Here is a 21895-nt window from a genome sequence, read left to right as displayed (position 1 = left end):
GAAAATGTTGGGATTTGAGGAAGGGGAGGATAATCTGTCTCTTCCTTGTGAGAGCAGCATACCCAAAATTATCTTAACCCAAAATTTCCTAGTATTGTGGGTTTGGTAAGACTTTTTTGTCTTGGTGATAGCAAGGGTGAGGTGCCTTTGGAACTAGCATAGATGTGTACTTTTATTCCAGTTTAATTTCTTTTATGTGGATGTGCGATATCAAATTGCAACCGTTTATTTTTGTCTATTTCTCTCAGCTAGTCTAAGATCTGTTAGAGTCTGGGGATTTTCTGTTTGTTTTCTTGGTGATTCTTTTGTTTGTTTGCTTTGTTCTTTAATGGTAAGATATAGTCCTTGTGGTCCCTCTTTTTCCTAAAGACAACTTCAGATTTGGCTGCTTTAAAGGAATTTGAGATAATTCCACTTTACTGTGCAGGCTTTTCACCGTTACTTGGTTTATTAAAAAAGTTACTCATGGTCATTTTTCTTCTAATTTATCAATGAAAATACTGAATAACATTGAGTATTTTAATATGTTTTGAAGGGTACTGTGTGAGCTATTTTTTGCCTCTGATACAAACTTCGTTTATATCCTAGTGTTAATTTTTTTGACTGTCAAGCAATAGGCCAGAGTTTCTGAAAATCTAGAATGCGTTTGCAGTTAATTCTAGAGATCAAATGTTAATTTTCTTCTAAATAATCCATCAAGGATGCTCTTTAATAATGTGGTAAATAGGCCTAGGTATGTTTAGATAAATTAATTTAATCTTTCACTTTCTTTTAGATTCCTTTCCTTAATCTGAATCTCTTGCTACCTGAACTTGGTTTTTGTCTTTGAATGATGCTGTAACATATGCTCTTGCCATCTCCTGGAATTTCTTTAGTGTAGTTTTACTAAAAAGCTGTTAATGGTGGACCACAGTGCTGGGAGATACTTTCAAACATTTTGGTGCATTTGTCAGATTACTGGCAGTTGAAAAGATTAGTGATTTTTTTTTTTAGAGACAAAATTGAAGTAGGAAATTCTTCTGCAACTATTTCTGTTGCATAGAGTTTCCTGTCTCTGAAAGAAAAGGCTGACATTCTAGTCAGTTTGCTCTTTGGAATGTGTGATATCTTATCTCCCAGTTTTTGTTTAATATTACATTGAGCACAAAACAATTGTTTGTTAATGTTCAGTCATTCCTGGAACTATTTGTGATCACTAACAGTGGATAAATTCTGTATACTGATGATAATGCCCTATTTAGGGCTTTTTGGTGTATTATTTGATCTTTCCTAGCCCACAAGATTTTTAGAACCCTCACTCCCCCTTCCCTCCTATCTATCCTTATCTGTACAGTAATTGGCTCTGAAAGAGATCGATCCATCTGCAAAAACAACTGATTTATGTTTTGGGATTGCCTTGTCATTTTCAAGTATTTGCCATGTAGTCATGAGGAACTCCTACACCAATTCCTTTCCAGTTCATATAGGCTGTTCTCACTTGGGATGATTTGATTTTTATGTACTAAGTAAGGCATGGTGCTTTTTGGTTTTCTTTGTTTTTTTACGGTGTGCAGGTAGAAATAGTCTCAAAGTACAGCTAATATTTCAAATCACTGGCATCTTTTTTTAGTATTGATATGCATATTCTAATAAATGCTTTTGTAGGTAACAAGTGTTTATTATAGAAGGGGAATCTGGTCATCCCTGTCACTGGATAATTCCTTCACTGAAGGAAGAATGAAATTAAGCAGTTTTTCTAAAGTTTAGCTCTCCTAGAATGTAATTCCTTGTATTGAATCATTTTTATGGGGAAGCTGCCCTGTGATGGCAGAAGTGTTGTAAGCCAGTATTTCTGTACTCCCTGAATTCTTAGGCACAAATATAAAACTGATGAAATATGCATTTGATTTTGTCACCCTACAAATGTATGTTTGATCTTATCCTCAACTTGAGGAGGAGGGAATAAAGGGTTTATGAAAGATCAAGGCCTAAGCCTTACGGAAGATCCAGGCTCCCAAGCCAGCTGGCTTCCCAGCTCCTTGCTGGGGAGCTCAGGCCACATGGGGACCTGTAGACTGAGTCTTGCCCACAGGACATTCCTGTCTTGTGGCCTTCCTGGGGAGCTGGAAATCAGCAGTTTAGACAAAATGAGCTGGGACAATGTGTCCAAATGGCCTTGAAGTGAAGGCTCTAGAATGGCTGTTTTGGATGGCTGTGCCTGTGCTTGGCTAGGTTTTTCTGCTGCGTTTAGTTGAGGGGATGTGGAAGGGAGAGCACATAGAAATGAAATGACTGTGCAATAGTAGACTTATTAAATATGTATGGTCTGTTGTTTCACTGAAAATACATACCTTTTTTCCCCTGAATGCTTTACTAAAGTAGACTTTGTGCTGGCTTGGAAGCAGTTCTCCTCATGCAGTTTTTTAAGGCATATGCCCTGTAAGGTTTTTGGTTTTGGTTTGTAAAGTTCAGCTTCTTAAATTTGTTACTGTTTTACAGTGAACTTGATGATGACTTGCTTGGAGAGGATTTGCTAACCGGAAAAAAGGTAAGAGATATGCATTGTTGCAGATATTAAAAGTGTGACTGTTGTTCAGCTTAGCCAGTTCAAGTGTTTGGTTTGACCTTATGTATTTTACAGTCACCCCCCCAAAGCCTGACAGCCACAGGTACCTGAGGTCTGCTTTGCTGCCACAGCATTCTGCACCCAGGGCTTTGTTTCCTTTTGTGAAATAACTCCCAAGTGTGGCTTTTAAAAATAAAACTTGGAGAAAAATTTTTTTCAACCCCGTTAGGTCTCCTGAATGCTAATTAGCATGATGGAGAATTTAATCCAAGTGCCAGTTTCTTGGCTATTAAAAATCACTTGTCAAAATACCAGCAGTATTTACCAGAGAGGAAGTAAAAAAATCAGTCAGTGTTGCCTGTGAAGTTCACACTCAGTGTGCATGATCTGCTACCTCACTGTCTCATGAGTTGGCAGAGGATTTCCCCTTTTAAAGTGAGGAGAAAAATATATGGGAACAGCTAAAACTGGGGAATGTCCAGAAGTTTTCCCCATGTCTGCTATAAACTCTTCCTGCTTGTACCTATTTCTAGAATTGAACTTTGTGAAAAGAGCTAAACATATCTTTGGATTTCCCACATAACAGTGGGAGAAGACAGGACTTCTGTTTGAGAAATCAAATTGACTGGTCACCTCTTTCTATATTTTATCTTAGAAATGGAATAATTTTGAAAGTAGCTTTTTAAGTTTTAGTTGGATATGAATAGGTTATTAAGAAACCCAGCAGTATTAAGAGTTGAGTTTTATTTGTTGTAGGTTTTTATAACCATCCTCTAAATGTTGTAAGTTAGCTTCTTGAAATTATTATAACTTCTGTAAGCATTTCCTATTAAAGATAGGAAGTTCCTTGTTCTCATGTGCTGGTTTAAAGGGAATAAAATTCCAGGAGGATAATTGCATATGTTCATTACACAGTTACCAAAACCAGAAGCAGTTAACATTGAATGGAGGTGATAAAGATACTTACCTATAAAAATTATATATAATTAGTGAATACTAACCCATAGTTGATTTTCTAGTGTATTATGGTTTCTTTGTGTTTTTTTTATTCTTCTTTTTAGTTTTTCATATTACAGGGCAGTATCTGTGGGCATGGACTCAGGTGGTGGAGAAATAGTGGATTTGTCAGGAAATTTCCCCTGAGTTATTTCGGCTAAACTTCCTTCTATTTAATCTCATCCTAGTACTTTTAGATAAATCGATCTTTGTGTAACTTTTCTGGTCCTGTTACTTTAAGGATTGGAAATGTTGCTCAGCTGAACTGCAGTTACCTCTCCCTAGAGGTAATTATTTAAAAAAACACCAAAAAGACAAAAAAAAACACCAAACAAACAACTGGAAGTTTTTAAATTTGATGACAAATTAGGAGGAGAAACAGTAATTTCTTCTGGTTTTTTTCTTCTCTTACAAACTAATCACGATTTTTCAGTTTGCTTTATCATATCCTTTCCTTCAGTCTCCTCTGTCTTCTCTCTAGAAGTTGCAGTTCATGTATTTTCTTGACTTGCCTAATGCATCAAGGTCCCAGGGCTGTGTACAAGAGCTTACCTTTCTTCCTTCCTGGTCTGTCTTAAGTGAGTTGTCATCTTTAGATGTATTTGATAATGGATCAGTGAAAAAGAAGTGTTGATAATCAGATAAATTTGAGTTCTGTAAATTTCTGTAGGATTGTTGAAATGTATTTTAAGATCTGTGATCTTGTGTGGTTTTTCTCATTGAATTAGATAATCTCTTCGAAGATATGGTCTTAGTGTCAGATGTATTCTTCATGAAAAATATTCAGTGTTCAGTACTTAGTTAAAAGTTTATATCTTTTATGTTCACAATTGACTTTTTTTGAAACCTAGAATCAGTCAGACTTGTCAGATGAAGAGCTGAATGATGATCTTCTGCAAAGTGACAATGAAGAGGAACAAGAATTTCGGTATTTCTTTTTTGAATCTTGTTTTGGATAACTCAAAACTATGAATTACTCCTATTGCTGATAACTAATAAATACTAAACTAGAGTTATTGCTATGTACTTAAAATAGTTTTGTTTTTTACCTAGCCAGCTACTTAATGATATATATATATATATATGTGTATATATATAATGTACTCAGTAGCACTGTTAACATTTCAGTAAAATTATTTTTCATTCATTTTGATTAATAAATTTCAACCCTCTAAAAAGCTTATAAGAAAAATTTGTGTCATCTGCTGTGCATGTAGAATTAGTTATAAGCACTTACAGAGCTTTCTTTACTGGTTCTATATTGCTTACTGTGGTAAGCTTCCTTCTCCTGATGCCAAGATGAGTTTTTGCTTTTTCTTTTATATATGCTTTCTTTTATATATGCTTTTATGTATCCTCAATACTCTTAGCATGCATACTTGTAATTCCTTAAGTCTGATAATTTAGCATAGTCCTAGTATTCTGCTAGGCCAAATTCTCTGTAGGAGACCAGACATCCTAAAGGCCTTGTAGTAGGAGGCTGGGAAACCCTACACTGTCTTGGGAAACCAAGGCCCTCTCTAGAGTACATCCTGTAAACTAGAGATTTGGCCCATCCAGGGGGGAATTCCTCAGGGTGGGAGGATATCATGCTATTCATTCAAGTCTCTCATTGGGGCATCATAGCTATGCTAATTTGTAAGGTCTATAAATTGTATATGCAATTTATTGTGTGTATGCATTTTGAAGTGGTGTGCCATAAGGATCCTTGTTAAATATCGAGGTTAAAACCCCTTTATCCCTTAATTGTGTCTGGTTCTCAATTTTTGGGACCAAGGAAAAGGCATCACTCCTATATTGTCCTTTTCTGCCATCTTTCTTCTAAAAATCTATCTTACCTCCTAAGACTCCAAGGAGGGGAATTTGTGACTTAAATATTTGCGTACAATTACGTGGTAGAAAAGTTTGAACAGACTTAATAGGCTGGAGCAGATATTTCCATGGGAGTTTACTGAGGATCCTGCCCTGTGGTAATAGAGCTCCTTAGCTGAATTATGGGCATTACAAGTCAAAATGAGTGTCTTGTTATTTTTACTTTTCAAGCTGGACTGAAGTAGGAGAGAAGATGTTTGTGATGCCAAAGTGATGCAGTGCCATTGCTGCTTCTACTGGACTGTTTTTCCAGCTTCCCCTTATTGCATGCTGTGCAGGGCACATCATCTGAAGGGCAGTGAATGTATGTGTATGTATAACATACACATACTGTTTCCATCTCTGAGGTCTCCTGTCTTTAGCTGTAATTAGAATAAGGAACTATTGTCCTTATGTTGGACTGATGAAGGTGTGATAAAATGCTGCACCACTGATCTCTTCATTGGCTGCCATTTTCCTCCCTGTGGGAGTGAGGTTTGGACTGTTCCCTTCAAGAAGGGGAATCCCAGTTACAGTTCTTGCCTGTTTTTTTACTATATGTCCTCCTCGAGACCCCTGGGTAGCAGGGATGGCTGTGTGACCAAACACAGTTATGATAAAGTGTCTCAAATGTGATAATATTGCTCAATGGAAGCAGGTTTCTTTAGACAAGTTTTGAATTTTTAGCAGTTTTATTGCCAGAGAGATCCTTTCCCTTCCCCTTATGTTTCCAGTCAACCTCATGCTTCTGTACTTGGGAGGATAATGATAATCCTGCATAATGTCTTCATTTTTGTGTTAAATCTTCTCCCTTTTAGAGCTGCAAAGAGCTCAAAGCTGCCTGGATGTTGTTCCCCCAAACACAGGAAAATGGAGAATAATAGGAATGTTATTTTAAAAAATAAATAAATTCTTAGTGTTCCTTATACCTGGAGCTCTCAAATCAAGAACTAGTCTGCTGTTGGTTAGTTGCTTTTTTGTGTTGGTGGCACAATAAACTCTGAGCTTTGCTTTGCCTATCTGCAGATTATAAATTTAAAGTTTTTGTAGTGATTGTTTTTCAGTGTCTCTGCTAGTTAAGAACGTCTTAATCATTTAAATTACAGTTCTTGACAGTTTATTTTATATTAAGTAGAACATGAAATCTATAATAAAAATGCAAGTTTGAATTCAAGATAATGAAGTATGAACAATATTAATACATGTAGAAAAAATGTATTTTACTAGTGTATTCTAAAAGATTGGGAAAGCAGACGCAGTTATAGTAATTTTGTGTTTTTTGGTTTTTTTGTTGGGTTTTTTTTTTGTTAGTCTTGGAATTAAAATAGAATCTGGTTTGCTTTGGTTACCAAGCAGGACTTTTGCCAGTTTGACCTGCTAAACCATCTGGTTGGTTTGATTCCCCTGGTCAAATAGCCTGCAGCTGGTGATAAGCTGCATTTGAGTATGCATTATGAGAACATGGCATGGAGTCAAATAGTGTATGGGGTATAATTCTGTCTACCAACTTGGAGACTTGACGTTTGCTGGCTTTGTTTTGCTAAGTCTTTGTGAGTAGTTGCCAGTTAGACTTTAGCCTCTGAATTTTCCCCCTATCCCACAGCTCTCCAGGTGTCACAGTGAGCCTCAACGCCACATCCGGCATCCTGACATCATACGAGCTCTCCGAGTCCATCAACGATCCCTCACTGGAACATGAGTCTGAGTATGACCAAGGGGAAGATGAAATTGGTTATGACAAATCTGAAGCACCTGAAGAATATGCCTCGGAGTATGCAGAGGAGGGACATTACGAAGGCAATGATCCTGAACTGACAGAAGACCAGATAGAATATGGGGAAGAGCCTGGAGAAGAAGATGAGGTGCTAGACCTTGAAATCAATGAACCCCTAGATGAATTTCCAGTGAGTTTCCTTCTATTGTATCTTCAAAGATAACATTGCTTCACGTGCATAGGGTTTTAGACTGATTTAAAATCTGTTTACCTCTCTAGGGAGGAGGGGAAATTAGACCTATTATCACTGTCTGCCAGTTTCTTTATCTAGGCTGTGACAAAGTTTGTGTTGACAGCTTGTTTGGCGGTAGGTAATGCTCCTTTGTCATGCTGGAAAGCAGTTGAGAATCATGACCTTGAGGATTGTATCCTTAAGGAAGAAAACAGCTTTGTGTGGTGGAGATACACTGCCAATTGTTAGAAGTACTTAATGCAAAAGCTTTTATCCAGGCTTTAGACAAGATCTGATAAAGTCCTTCGAAGGTGAAAAGATTATTGACCTGCTAAAGACATCTTTAAGGTGCTAATATCCCAAAGTGATTGATGTCCTGCTTGTTCATCCTTTTTGTAACTGAGAGCTGTCTAAACCTGAATAAAGAGATTGGAGGTTAGTTCAGAAAATGTCACCTGCATAATTCAATATAATTTAAGCAGCATATTAGAGAACATACACTGCCTTTAATTGCTAATGAAATTATTTAATCTTAATTAAAACTGTATGTGATCAGTGAGGTATTTGAAAATACAAACAAACTTAAGCAAGATTTTGCTTTTGTTTTATGCTCATAATTTTCCAGAGTTGAGCCCACTCATATGTAAGCACTTGCAGAATGCTTTAAGAATGTTTATATTTAATGGGGTGAAATCTGATGTTAATGTATATGTGCTATAGATGGGTGTACCTTGTAGTGTTTTAATCATTGGATGCAGATGTATAGAAGTAATTGGGGCAAACAGTATTAAATGGGATCTTTATGATAATATTGCTGGGATATGAATGGAAACTGTTTTGGTTTTCATAATACTGAAATTATTGTCTAGTTAAAAGCTCTGCTACTTATGCTGTATGTGTGCCATATCACTTACAGCTGACTGTTCTGAGAGATGCAATACTCCTCTTCCACTCTGGAAGCTGTAGCAATGCAGTCACACCCTACGTGTTCAGTTGGCCTTGTGTCTTTTCACCTTCCTGTTTACTGCTTTAGGATGAAGATTACATGCAATCATATAATGAGCAAGCAATGGAAGAACAAGAGTATGCAGCTGATGAGGAGTTGGAAGAATCCCAGGCAATGGCTAATGAATCAGAAGAGGTACGTCATGAATTTAATGGAAATGTAAAATAACTAGTTTTGCTACAATTTGATTTTGTAGAATTCTACGTGATGCCGGGTAAGAATTGATGCAATTTTGCCAATGTTGAATTATTGGTGGTAGTACTCTATGTATAAAATTAATTGTCATACCATCTATATTGTCAGATACATCAGATCTCCTCTCTCCCTTGGCATTAAAATCATAAGGGACAGTCCAAAATGTGCATATTTAGTCTTGACTTCAACATTAGAAACTTCATGAGCCCGTTTGGGTAGGAAATGACAGTAATACTGCACCGTCTGTTAAATCTTCCAAGAGCTGTGGTGCTTCCCTTTACCAGTTGGCTCACTGGCGCTGTTGGGATGTAAATACAGTTCTTGGGTATTCCCTTTTAAGGAGGAGTATAAGCGTGGAAGTTCTGGTGTTTTAGACAGGCAGAGGTGAGATTGTTGTTTTCAAAGTTGTGTTGAGACTGTAATTCCTGTGAGATTTATCTTCTTTGATAAGGAAAATGGATGAGTTCCTTCATTTGCAATAAGAAAGGTGATGCCAAAGTCTGCCAAGTATGCTTTTACTAATTATAGCTCAATAACAATGCCTAAAGATTTTTTAGTTTTTATGTATTTTTCATATATTTATAGCCTTGTAGATTTTTAATATATATTTATGTAGTTACTAGTATTTTTCCTCCCCTCTGTCGCAGTGTAACAAACTCTTACTATACATTCTTGAAATTTTATTTAGCCTTATTCTTAAGGAGAGAATTTCTGTCAAGGGCATCTTATATTCTACCAGAACCTGAGAGACTTAACAAGAAAACAGGGCAAAGAAGCCCCTGGACCAGCTGACCCAGGGCTGGTTTACTGGGATAACTGATTTCCTATTGGGTGTTCAGGCTAGATATACTGTTAAATTAACTTAAAAAAAAATGTGGAATGTGTCATGTGTGTGCAATGCCGTATTTTGTGCACCTGTAACCTTTCATTAAGGAATTGCTTTTTTATCTTGCCACTTCAACTCTGTTGCAAGTTTTTCCTTTTGTTACTTGGCAAGAGTATCACAACTGTTTTTAATTTGCAGCATGTTTTTTGATGTAAGATTTTCCTTCCTTTCCCCACCAGGAATCTGCTTTAATATTACTTTTATTCCAGTTCTTAATTAAATAGGATTGAATGGATTACCTGCTGAGAAGTGTAGTCAGAGTGTATTTCCTCTTTGGAGCTTTAACTCATCAGAAAATTAATTCCTCAAAGACACAGCAGCGTTACTGTATAAAGTTCTGACAACTGGGTGTGCTGTGCTGCTCCAGTTGTATCAAACCTATTTTGGTAATTTTGGTGGGTGGAGATCTGTGTTGAAAGGGGCCACCTGCATTGTTCAGCCTACACTGTTGCAAGCATAACATCTTGCACCAGATACACATTAATGTAGGTCGTTTCTTACTTCCCAAGTGTTAATTCTACCCTTCAAAAGAACTGTGAAATCCTTGAACACGTTTTTATTCCTTCACTGGACTGATGATACACACTTTTGTTTTGGTGTTTTGGAGATGGACTGATGCATTTGATGTTTGCAGCCACAGTCCAAGATGATGAGCACAATGTAAAATTAAATATGTAGCTGGGATTCACTGCCAAACTTATTGCTGTAAGAAAGCACAGCTTCATTTTGGGAATATGAATTCTAGAATGAGAATTCTCTAAAAATCACATTGTCTAAATTTGTCCAATTCAGAATTAAATTTGTTTTGTTCAAGAGGTACCATCTCTGCATATTTTTAATTGATTTTGTAAATGGAGCATTTATGGAATTTGTTCATCATATAAGGTAAATGTTTTTGCCATACCTTCAGTTAGTCTACATTTTGGCCTTATTTTGATGGTTTGTAGATTGTCACGGGTTTTTTCCAAAATACTACTATCTTTTTGTTCCTTCATTATTTTATATGGATCTTGCTTCCACTTGGCAGTAGGCTCACAGTTGCACTCGCCGAAGAAGAATACCACCATGAGAGAGAACCTTTATAGAGTATTCACTTCTGTTCATTGCATGGTTAGAAGCCTGCCTCCAGCTCTAAGGAGTTTTGTTCTTTATTCAAGTGTTATATAACAGCACTTTTCATTAAATCTCATAACGTTCAGTTCTTGTAAACAGGAGTAAGGGTTGGTGTTCTGCAACACAAGAGTGGAGCTGTAATGGGTATGGTACAAAGGAAGAGCATTATTATCTCTTGATTGAAATTTGTCATCTGAGTAACAGAGGGGTGTTGGGTAGTGTTTTATTTTAAGCAGTTTCTACATTAAAACCAGCTAAAACTTCATATTGTATTGCATGAAGAAATCTTTTTGTAAACCAAGGGAAAAGCTGACTGGTTGGGGAATTGGAACATGATGAGGGAAACAAGTGAATAAGGGAAGTGAGACACTTGTTACAAGTGGCACTCAGGTGGGAGAAGTGAGGAAGAGGCAAGTAAAGTTCGTTTTTGAAACAGTGCTTAAAATTGCAGAATTTGGATTTTAAATAAATAATACCCTGTGTGGCTTTCTTGAAAAATATAACAGTGGTTCAGAAAATATTTTTGTCTTCTTAAGGTATAAAGCAAAACACAACACCTAGAAGTTTCAGCAGCAAATAGGTATAGTAGAACAGCCACATGAGGTATCATGTCCAATATATTTTTTTATATTGGAAGTAATCTGTGAAGTCAATGATGGGGGATTTATCACTGCATAATTTAAACCGTGTCTTGGGTTATGTTGATAATAAATGAAGAGTAATCAAGAAAGCATTTCATGAAGAAGTGCTGCATACTGCTTTTCTTTTGATAGAATATAGGCTTGGGAAAAAAAAAAAGGTCAATGTGTCTGTTTGAATTTTCCCATCTGTGTTTGGCCGAAATGTCTGCACTTCTGTTGCGTTGTTCAAATTTGAAAAAACTGCCAGCCTGGAGGAAAACAGTGAAAAGAGTGCAAATCAGCCAATTTTTAAACATATTTTAAGGCACTTAGATTTGTTTTTTGGCTCCATTTTTCATCTGTGGGATCAAAGTGCCCTTGGAATAGGTATAATATCCTCTTACCTGCCCTGTTACTTCTTGATCCCCTGGGATTGACTAAGTGCTGTTTCTTCAGTGTTAACTTGTAGTAGATCTCTCAGCTTCCTCTTTTATGGCTTGTTAGTAACAGTTCTTTGTTTCACCTTTAATTTAGTTGGTTTTGGACATCTTACGAATCTGGCACAAAGCTCTCCTGAGCACTGTTAGGGAGGATCCCATGCTCGGGAGGATCGTGCTGTCCATGTTTCTGCAGCTTCCCTTGGGCTGTGTCTGTTGCCTTTCCTGCAGCTGCCTGTGAGCTGTTCAGGGCAGGAGCACTCACTCCTCTACAGCATGTCATAACCCAGTGTGGAGTTCTGCTCAGTGCCTGGGATTTATGGCATAGTTATTTAATGAGGATGGCAGGAACCCCTGACCTGGCAAAAGAAAGGTCATTCTGGTTCTGTATAAGGGTCAGCAAAGCTCTTTGGTAGCTTTGGGCAAGGTGTCATAGTGGGAAATGTAAAGCACCCTTTGAGGAGAGCTGCTGAGAAGCCTGGGTTGATGAGTCCAGTCCGGTGACCTCAAGTGGCCATTCAAGGACTGGTCATGTACATGCAGAGATATTCACGATTAGCAAGTGTTAAAGCAAATCCTGTAAGTAATTATATATCTTAATTCTGTGTCTGCAGTTTCTTTTTGAAACACAGAATCCATTCATGCTCTAATCTTGGCAAAACAGCTCCTTCTGTTCATCTGGAGGCTGGAAAGGATCACGTAGGAATCTTGTATCTTACAGCTGCAGAAAAAACTGCAGGGGAAGGGTGTGTGCTCCTACCCTGCTCAGCCAACCTTTCCTGGAGCTGTGTGGAGAGAACATATGGATGGCTGTCAGACATGTTTGTGTCTCCATTGCGTAAATCCCGCAATAATAGGTCTAATGAAACTTGGACTTGGGTCAATTACCATTTTCCAGTACTGCCTTGCCTTCGTGCCTTCTTTTTCATTGGCTCCTTTGATTTTTGTCTTTGATATTTTATGCTTGTATGGCTGTTACTGGTTAATGAGTGGCATGAGCATTATGCTGATGAATAAACTGAGTCAGACCAAGACTTCAGAATTGGTATACGTGGGTAAGAGTAGAATAGTGCTACTCTAGAAAAGTTTGAGGGGTTTTTTTTATTACTCTATAGGTAAGTAGCTGTCTAATAGTCTGTCAGAACTTGGGATATTTTCTTTTTGGAATAGAGATTTTTTTTTTTCAGAATGAATAATCGTCAAAATGCAACAGAGTTTCTACAGTTTTTTTTCTTTTTACAGCATATCGTTAAAACATAGCAGTAGTTTTTAGGACAGTCTAGACTTCATTACCCTTTCTAGTCCTAATTCTGAAGTTTGAGCTACCCATAGAGCCTTGCATGGTTAAATTTAGCACTCACAGATGAGATTACATGACTGAGACCAGTCTTTGATTAATAATTCCAGTGTAGCTTTTTAAGGCCATGGACGTAGAGAATGGATGTCTGGGCTTTATGCTTTAGAGTAAAGCAGGAGGCTCAGTGCAGTGTAAGCAAGTCTTGCAGATCAGCTGCTCCAGTTCTGACTTCCAAATCTTGGTCCTGAAGGGAAAGTTTCTCAAAAGAAGCAGTGTGACAATAAAATTATGGGGTTTGTCATATTTATAAAAGCACAGATTTGATAGAGATATTGCTACTGCTTGCTCTTTTGGGAGTCCCTCTTTTCAAAGTAAAATGCCGACCCTGTCGTTCTCTTGGTGTTGTTTGTTTTCATTAAACCATGTTAGCAACTCTTTCCTTGCTAACATCCCTCCTCTGTTCCATGAGTATCAACTGCTTGCCCTCAAAGGTATTTTGATTATATGTGGATATGTTAATTAGACCAGTTGTGCTCAGTTTGGGTTTGCTTTTGAGGTTTAGATTTCTTTCAGTCTCGAAGGTTTTTTTTTTCTCCTGCTTTGCTAGTTGTTTTTGCCTGCTTTTTTGTTAATATGATACAAATGATATGATATGATCTTATGGGAAGATGTTGCACCAAAATAAATATATTTGTAATGTGAAAGCCTTAAAGCCTTTTGTTAAATTTGACTATTCTCTTAGCTATATCTTAAGCAGTTTTGTGAAGTCAGGAAATGTAGCGCTTAAAAATTTGTCTGGGATGGATAAAATACAGCTTGGGATCAGTAACCCATTAAAGCCCTGTGACCAAGTATACAGATCATTTATTCATCAGACCAAAGCTGGAGTAGCTTTGAGCTTGAGTTCATAAGGTTTGCTGTCTTTTAAAGCAGAAACTGTTTTGCCAGGTCATCCTGTCTGATCTTGCTTTACACATTTCTTTTTGGTTATGGGTGAAGTCAGGCTGCTGGATGGGGAAATTTGCCATCTCTTGCACAATTATGCCATTAATTCTTTCTTGATTTGTGATTTAATATCTGTCCACCAGACTGTCACACTTGCTGTGCCTTTCTCATATAAATTTCTGCACTGATCTGGTTAATTAGAAGATAAAACCATTTTTGAATGTTAGATTTGGCTCATTTTTAACTGTCCTCAAGCAGCATAAAATTTATGATATATTTAGTGGCTTTGTATATAATTAAAATGCATGTACATTTTAATTTAACAGGCTCTAAGAAATGAGCAAGTAGGCTTGTACAAGTAATCAAATACACAGTAACCAAAAATTTTTATGGAGAATCATATGATGTTAGAACACTTCTAATTTTCAACAGTAGAAATCCAGTATAATTTGTGTAACACTCTGGATATTTTCATAAGGTCTGCATGGGAAAATGAAAATTTTTTTTTAGTTTCTATTAATTTGAAGGAGAGGGATCCATTTTCATTTGGAGCACTGTTTTATTTAACTAAATGTTCTCTGTTTTAGAGAGAACTGGAAAGAAAGTTCCAGAAGCATTCCAGTAGCATCCAGAATACAAATATAATATTTTCAAATTTATCCAATCCTATTCTCTTTCTTGCCATCAATTACTGAATTGAAACTGGGAAGTATTTCAGGAACAAAGTGAAGGCATACATATGTAGACAAATGGGGTTGAGATGCAAAGTTATTTGTTGTTGGTTGGTTGGGTTTTTTTTAACAGCATGGTACTGACAGTTGTTAAAAGATCAAAAAAAAAAAAAGGTTTTACTGTTCCTATTACTTGTTTCTGGTAGTAACCAATGTTTGCATCATAGCCAGTCTGTGCAGAAGTACCTACTAATCAAATGGAGATTCTAACTGGAGTTTCAGTATTACATTAAATATTACAGCAAATTTATTTCCTAAATAGATTTTACTTTATTATTTATTATGTAGTACATATATTTTTATTTCAAAAAAAACCTACCAAGTTCTTAAATGTTCATTGAATCATAATGAGCACAATGTATATTGCCAGCAAAATTTGTAGAATGGGGCTTTTAAAGAAAGCTTTGCTTTTTATGCTGTTCATTTACTTACTTTACTTATTGTCTACTGTTTAAGAGACTTAGTTTTTTGAGGCTGCATGTCCTCTGTCTTTTGTGATTTAGGCAGCTATTGGATCTCTGGAACTTCAAGAAGAAACAAAAGAAGAATCTGATGAAGAGGAGGATGATGATGAAGAGTCTGGACGATTACGTTTCAAAACTGAACGGAAAGAAGGAACAATCATCAGGCTCTCAGATGTGACAAGAGAAAGGAGAAACATTCCAGAAACTTTGGGTGAGGTTTTGTGGCAATGGATTGCTTTGCAGTAATGAGTGATAGTGAAGGGCAGAGTATTTTAGCTGAGTTGCATTCCAAATGTGTTTGCAACCATAAGACTGTATTTCTACAAACCACACAGAGACCATATCTGGTTTATAGAAAAGGTGCTGGTGGCTTTACAAAACAGAATATTTTAAAAACAGGAGTGCACTGTAATAACTAAATTTCCACATATAATTGCAAGGTTAATGACAACTGCATTTGTTTTCATGTGTCTGTGGATTTATTCTTTAGCTTAATATAAAAACAAGACCAGCCAATAAGGAAAAAACCTGTAGTTGAGCTTGACTGTTAAAGGAACTCTGGTTTGAATTAGACTTTTAAATGTACTTCTAAGTGATCTGGGATGTAGCTCTGAGATAGATATAAGGAAAAGATGAGTGCAAATGTGGATGATTCTATAAAGAGGTTTTTCGGAAGCTAATGTTTGCCCAAAACACAATACTGCTGTTGTGAAATGGTTTCTGTTCATAGTTTTTCCTGATAATCTGTTGATGGAGACTAGATAACTGACCATGTGGTTGAAGGTTAAACCACAAAAAATTCTGTTTGCATATCAATATCTGCTTCCTTTTAAGATTATGGAGCAAATTTTTACAGCTGCTGTGGCTTAAAAATGAAATTTCATTGCAGCCCTACATCTCCTTACTCTAAAATATGAACATAGTTCAGAAAACACTTAAAGAGGAATTAACATTTCAGTTGAAGTTACAAACGTAATTTCCATCCTGTCACATTTTGGTGACCTTTTGTGACAGCTTGTCTCTATTGGAGGAATGCATTCTTACTTACTGATTAAAGATGTCATTTGAAACCATTTTATTACCACCAATAGTGAAATTAATCTTGACACTTAGAGACACTAGAAAAATAATTGCTGATTCACTGCATTAACTGTGTATGTGAGAACTGTACAGTCAAGATGAGACCAAATGTATGCTGGTAAAGAAGATGTAGAAATAGAGCGTTCTCAATAAGGTAGCTAAGATCTTTCCAAAACATTTCTTCATTCAAGATGGTGTAAAGAATGGTTTTTCAGAGTTCAGAAGAGGTATTGTAAGACAGCTGTGCAGTTGATTTCTAGCAATACCAAATTTGTCACCTTTGATAAGAAGTGCATACCTTCTTTCAGTGCCTGTAGGTGAAGTCTTCTCAGAGTGGGAATTGTCATTCTCTGCATGTAGTTACCTGCTAAGGATTGTGAAGAGGAAAAATGTCTTTGGTATTACCAAGCTAAAGTATTCCCTCTGTTTCTAATCAAAAATAGACAACCCAAACCCTTAGACTTAGGCAGAACCAATTGCAAAGTGCTAGCAAAGGTCAGTTGGATGTGGCAGTACTTCTTGTTATGCCCTGCTTAGTTGGCTTATGTTCACTGTGATGCCTCATGGCTAAGATTTCAGTCTAGAAAGATTTCAGGGCTAGAAAACTAAAGTGTTTTAAATGTGTCCAGTTGTGCTGTGCCCAGACACACAGAGTGTAATCAGTTTGCGGATCTGGATGATGCAGAGAAAAGAAATGTACAATGTCAACATACTGTGTGTGTATATATATATATATATATATATGTGTATATATATATATGAATATGTATTTGTAGTTGTGCATGAGTTCTTAGCCAGGGAGAAGCTGTGTTCATGTGAATATCTGGCTGTGCTTTGAAAGAGCCCAGAGAGGAAAAGAGAATCTCTTCTTGCTCTGCTTATCTCTTTTCTTAAGCAGTCTGAGGTTGCTTTCAGGGAAGTGTGTTTTTGTTGCTTCCCTCCTTGAAAAACCATCTCCCGTGCCAGCTCCTCTGCTTGATATCTGTGTGTGGGACATGATGCTCTCAAATTCAATATGCAGCCTCCCTCATAACAGGGCAGACTATATTTTGCTGTGTGGTTATCTGTAGCTACATGCAGCACTTGAGGTGCTCATGGCATCAGTCGTAACTTCTGCAGGAAGGTTCTGAACCTGCGCTTACACGTCTAAGCAAAGTTCTTCACAGGTAGAACAGTGGCCCTCAGTGGCATGGTGTGGGGGAAGTATGCTTGATGTTGATGTAATATTTTAATTTTTAAAATCCAAGAGTTATATTGTACTTCTGTGGTCATAGATGTAGTATGAATGTGAATTTGTGTGTGGTTTTGTTTAGGATATTTTTTTCTGAAGTTGGTGTTACATGCATTCCCTACTCTGGCTGAAAAACTGAGAGTGTGGGTGGACTGTGCCTTTAAGAACATGGCTTTAAAAGTTTGAGAAATTTTGTGTAAAGGGAGGAGGAAGACAATTCATTTATTTTATAGGAGTGATACTGCACATCGAAGATTGACAGACTTGACTTTGCATGGATGCTGTCATCCCTTCCCCAGGCTTAATCAGCACAGTGCTCTGAAGTATTTCATGTCTGAATTAAAAGAATTTTGCCCATTCTTTCTTCCAAAGTTGTTTCTATTCAGTGTCCTTCAATGTGTGTCCAAGAAGCTGAGAGTCTTGGCCATAGCCTTGATTTTTAGGAAGCCCAGCTCCTTTCCCAGGTTCATTAAAAATTGCTTTTCTCACGTGTGATTCTAAACCATTTAATAGGAACTTGCTTTTTATCTTGCTTGACCATCAGTGGTAGGTACTCTTTGCAATGACTGATTTATTTTTGAGACTACAGCCTTTCTTGAGTTCAGGGTTGTAATGTGGAAAATGGCAGAGAAATTTCCCTGCCTGTCCTATTCCTGGGACAACTGTCCAAGCAGCAGCACGGCCAGGATGCCCTGCAGGACTGGATTATTTCTGGAGAAGGGAAAGAGTATTGCTTTTTTGCAACATAGTGGCACTATTTCCCCCCAGGGATATATGGGAAGCGGCCGTCTGTGTTTCAGGCTGAAGGAACACAACTTGCTGCAGGTGTGGAGAGGAAGGAGACTTGAAACCAGAGCTCTGTTTTTTCCATCTAACCAACTTTTTGGATCCCTGGCAGCCAAAGATGGCTGTGGCAGTTGTTTTACTTGCGTCTAATGCTTTTGATTGCTTTGAGCACATTTTTCTTAAGTTTTGTCAGAAATGCACATTTGATACCTAAGACTTGAGGGACTGTGGTTCCTTCCCTCGTTCTAAGCATTTTGTAAGATGTTCCTGATAAAGCCTGATTGTCTTGGGCTCTGTTGTGCAGGTGTCTTGAGGGCAAAGGTATAATTTCATAAGAGTATTTAAGGCTTTATGCCATTCAGTTGTGGAGTAAGAGTGAAGAGAAAAGGAGGTAGAGAAACTTACCATCAACAATGTGCAAAAATGAAATAGGAACATCAGGCAAATCCTGGGCTTTTAGACATGATTTTTGCTGTGTTCTTACAGGCCATGACCAAGTTCAGAACTTAAAAAAATTGAAAAACTCCTGCTTTGTGGAGGTGCTGAATACCTCTGAAAACTGGGACATGCAAATTTACAGTCTTTGCAGCTTTGCAGGTAGTTTTTGTAGCAAAGTAAGAACAACTGCTGCAGAGGGAATGCTCAGTGCTCACCCTTTTCTGCCCTTCTGTCAATCCTCGACTTCAAAAACGAATAGAGATTACTTATGAAGATGTTTAAGATGGTGGTTTAAGTAGCTTTGGCCTTTAGACTCACAAGAAATTGTAAGACTTTTTTAATTGATTTAGTTACGTATTTTTGGGAGAGGATATCTAGTGGTATTGAGACACAGTAGTAATGTCTACTGCCAGATACTAATTACTTTAATTCTGATATTCAGATATTATGGCCATGGCATGTAGTATTGACAAGTAAATACTATATTAATTCAAAATAGTTTTATTTGTCAAGAGTGTGTTTGGTTTTAGTAGTTTAATTTTGCCTTGTTAGAGGCAGAAATCAATATTAGGGGTAACAAAGGATCTGACTAGCACATGGCAACACATTCAGCTGCACATTTGAGTTAGTTTATTACCCCTTGTGAATGATTGAAACCTGGTGAATGGTTCTGCTCACACTTTCATGGTGTGTTTCCTGAAGTCTGTTGTAAACCTTTTCTGTATTTTGAAGTGATTTCATTACCTGGGTCTATTACTGTGTCATTTCTTGCTTAATGTTGTCAGCATTGTTCAAGGTTTCAAGCAAATTTGTCATCTTTGCCGAGTACCACATGTTCTCTGGTGTTTACCTGTGATGTGCGTTGGGTGGGTGTTAGCAGCAGCCAGGTGTTTGACTTGAGCTGAGCACAGATTTTAATGTGTGCTCTCTCTTCAGTGGAATTGCCACTTGTGAAGTACAGCTGGCTCTTAAGCCACATACAATACAAGAAAAATTAAGTAGTTATGTACTAGAAACACTTCAGCAAGCAGAATTCCCTTCTTTGGAACAGGCCAATGTACAGAAGAGTCTGGTGCATAAAATCTGTTTATGTGGAAGAATCAACAGATCCTTTACTGTAAAGTTTACTGCAGATGCATTGTCTTGCCTGACATGTGCAGATAAGTGAGATGTTAAAGGTAACAAAACTTTGAGAGGAGCCACAGCCTCCTCTTAGAGCAGAAGGCAGACTTCAATACTGTCTTCAAAAAGAAAACAACCAAACCTTTTTGTTCATGTTTGTTTCATTTTTCTGCTGCTTTTTGCCTGTGTGAAAGACACAAGTATCTGTTCTTTTTCCTTTTAAAGATGTCTTTAATGAAATGTTAACATGCCACCTAAAGGAGATCAAAGTGCCTGCAAATTTTCTGTTAGTCGCAGAGATTCTTCTGTAGTTCTGGCAGTGTTTTATTTGTCATTGTGTTTTCCACCTTTTCAGCACAAAGCTAAAATATTTTTCCCCATTTCTCTCTCAACAGAGCTTTCTGCAGAAGCCCAAGCAGCACTTCGAGAATTTGAAGAGAGGGAAAGGCAGCTTAAGCAGGGGCGATATGGCTCCAGGAGAGGAGGGAGAAGAGGAGGCTCAGTTATGTGCCATGGAATGGGAGAACAAAGGAGAGACAATAATGATAGGGGAAGAATGAAGGATCACAGGCCTGCACTGCTGCCAAACCAGCCATCAACAATGGTACCTTTTAATCCTTAGTATTCTTTGAGCATCCTTTCAGGAAGCTGTGGAGAAATACATTTTAAATCATGAATCTTTGCAAAAGTGGGATATATATTCCAGTGTAGACCTTCTGCTCTTGCAGAGCAGTGTTAGACAGTATGGGCTTTGTGTGATTTGATGATTGTAAAGTATGTGCTAAATCTTGTTACTGGCTTCACCTTAAGCAATCTCTGGACCTCCAAATGAAAAGTGCATTTTGACTGATGAATCACAGTCAGACTTACCAGCTGGCTTGCATGAGGATGGAGGAAAAACTGAATTCCTCTGAGAAGTCTACATGCAACATGGAAACTTGTTCAGTCTCCCATTATTCATAATAATGTAGTTTAAAAAATATGATTCTGTAAAATACTACTTGGGTTCTGTCAAGGTAATACTTCAGCTGATACTTCTTTAAAAAAATCTATTTGCGTGTAAGCTATGCTACTGTGGAGGTAAATAGGACAGTAATCACGACTTCACTACTAAATAAGTTACTATTTTGGGATTTCAAATGAAATTTAGCTTTGTTACTACTTTCTTTTTCTCTGCTGTGCTATGTATCATAATATAAAAGGCTTTACTTTTTCCCTCAAAAAACCTTAAAGAAATCAAAACCAACTCCAGTAAGCAATCAAGAGGTCAGCACTTATATTTTTCTCACTGTCATAAAATATACTGGAAGCTGAGATTGTAGAACAAAGTCTGTGTATGTCTTTGCAGGACATGGTCATCTGTGTTAAAGGTGATTTTTTCCAACAGCAGTAAGTAGGTGCTGAGCATTGGCAGGAGTCAGTGGATATCTCAGTACTTAAGAGCCCTGCAGTACATTTTGTGCTTTTTAAGCAGTGAAGGTTGAGTTTTATTTTTTTTTTTCTGTTTTGCTGTAGTCCTTGCCAAGCTATTTTGATTTTAAATGTAAATATTTTTGTGCTCATCACAGTGTCTTCTTGTGCATACTATGTGGCTGCTTTGCTTTATGTATACAGCTGCTGAAAGAAACAATCTGTCACACCTTTGTTGATGAAAGGTTGCCTCTTTGGGTTTCTTGCTGCCATTTGGAAGTTACTGGACTAGGACTGAGATCTAGTAACAGTGACTTGAGGCAGAAGAATGTCTCTGAAAAGATACACAAGAGGTTTTTATTATTAGCACTGATTTTGGTCATTTGATTTTGAGAGTTGAGCAACAAAAGACTTTCTTGTATTATTTGGAAAGATACCTTTCAAAGGTATCTTCAAACGAATTTTTTCTTCGAGCAGTATGGATAGGTGTGCTGCACTGATACCTGAAGAGTACTTGAATTTGTGCTGCACTGATATCTGAATTTGTATTTTGTCTTCTGTTGCTAGTGCTAGGTCTGTTATCTCAGAGTCTCTTCTAGACATGAGAGAAAAGGTAGTGGTTTGTTTTGATACTAGGACTCAGATTTCTAGTGATCTTCACATAAATCTTACTGCAGTTAGTAACACTGACATATGCAGAACGCTGACGTACGAAACTAGACAGTTTTGCTGTTAAAAATGAATGAGTGTGTCTGCAGTCCTGTGCTGCTTTGCTGTCATCTCCTTCATATGAATG

At 37.3% G+C, this 21895-nt stretch overlaps 1 protein-coding gene and 1 long non-coding RNA gene across 10 annotated transcripts in view; one reads left to right on the top strand and one right to left on the bottom strand.

Moving 5' to 3' along the window:
- RBM33 (RNA binding motif protein 33) overlaps window positions 1–21895 on the top strand; it is a 100368-nt gene that overhangs the window by 13448 nt on the left and 65025 nt on the right. For all 9 annotated transcript variants that reach the window (XM_086865342.1, XM_086865359.1, XM_086865356.1 and 6 more), the window contains exons 3-8: window positions 2479–2527; window positions 4393–4469; window positions 6996–7296; window positions 8372–8479; window positions 15072–15243; window positions 20085–20293. In XM_086865342.1, the coding sequence (XP_086721468.1) occupies window positions 2479–2527; window positions 4393–4469; window positions 6996–7296; window positions 8372–8479; window positions 15072–15243; window positions 20085–20293 (916 nt within the window). The remainder of the gene's footprint in view (window positions 1–2478; window positions 2528–4392; window positions 4470–6995; window positions 7297–8371; window positions 8480–15071; window positions 15244–20084; window positions 20294–21895) is intronic.
- LOC147655995 (uncharacterized) lies at window positions 9039–11976 on the bottom strand. Its single transcript, XR_015279743.1, has 2 exons — window positions 11563–11976; window positions 9039–11427 (listed from the first exon to the last, which is right to left on the bottom strand). It is a non-coding gene; the product is annotated as an uncharacterized LOC147655995 (long non-coding RNA).

This window comes from Cyanistes caeruleus, chromosome 1 (assembly GCF_971803275.1).
Source record: "Cyanistes caeruleus chromosome 1, bCyaCae1.hap1.1, whole genome shotgun sequence".
Taxonomy (NCBI): Eukaryota; Metazoa; Chordata; class Aves; order Passeriformes; family Paridae; genus Cyanistes; species Cyanistes caeruleus.
This window is presented reverse-complemented; position numbering and strand designations above follow the sequence as displayed.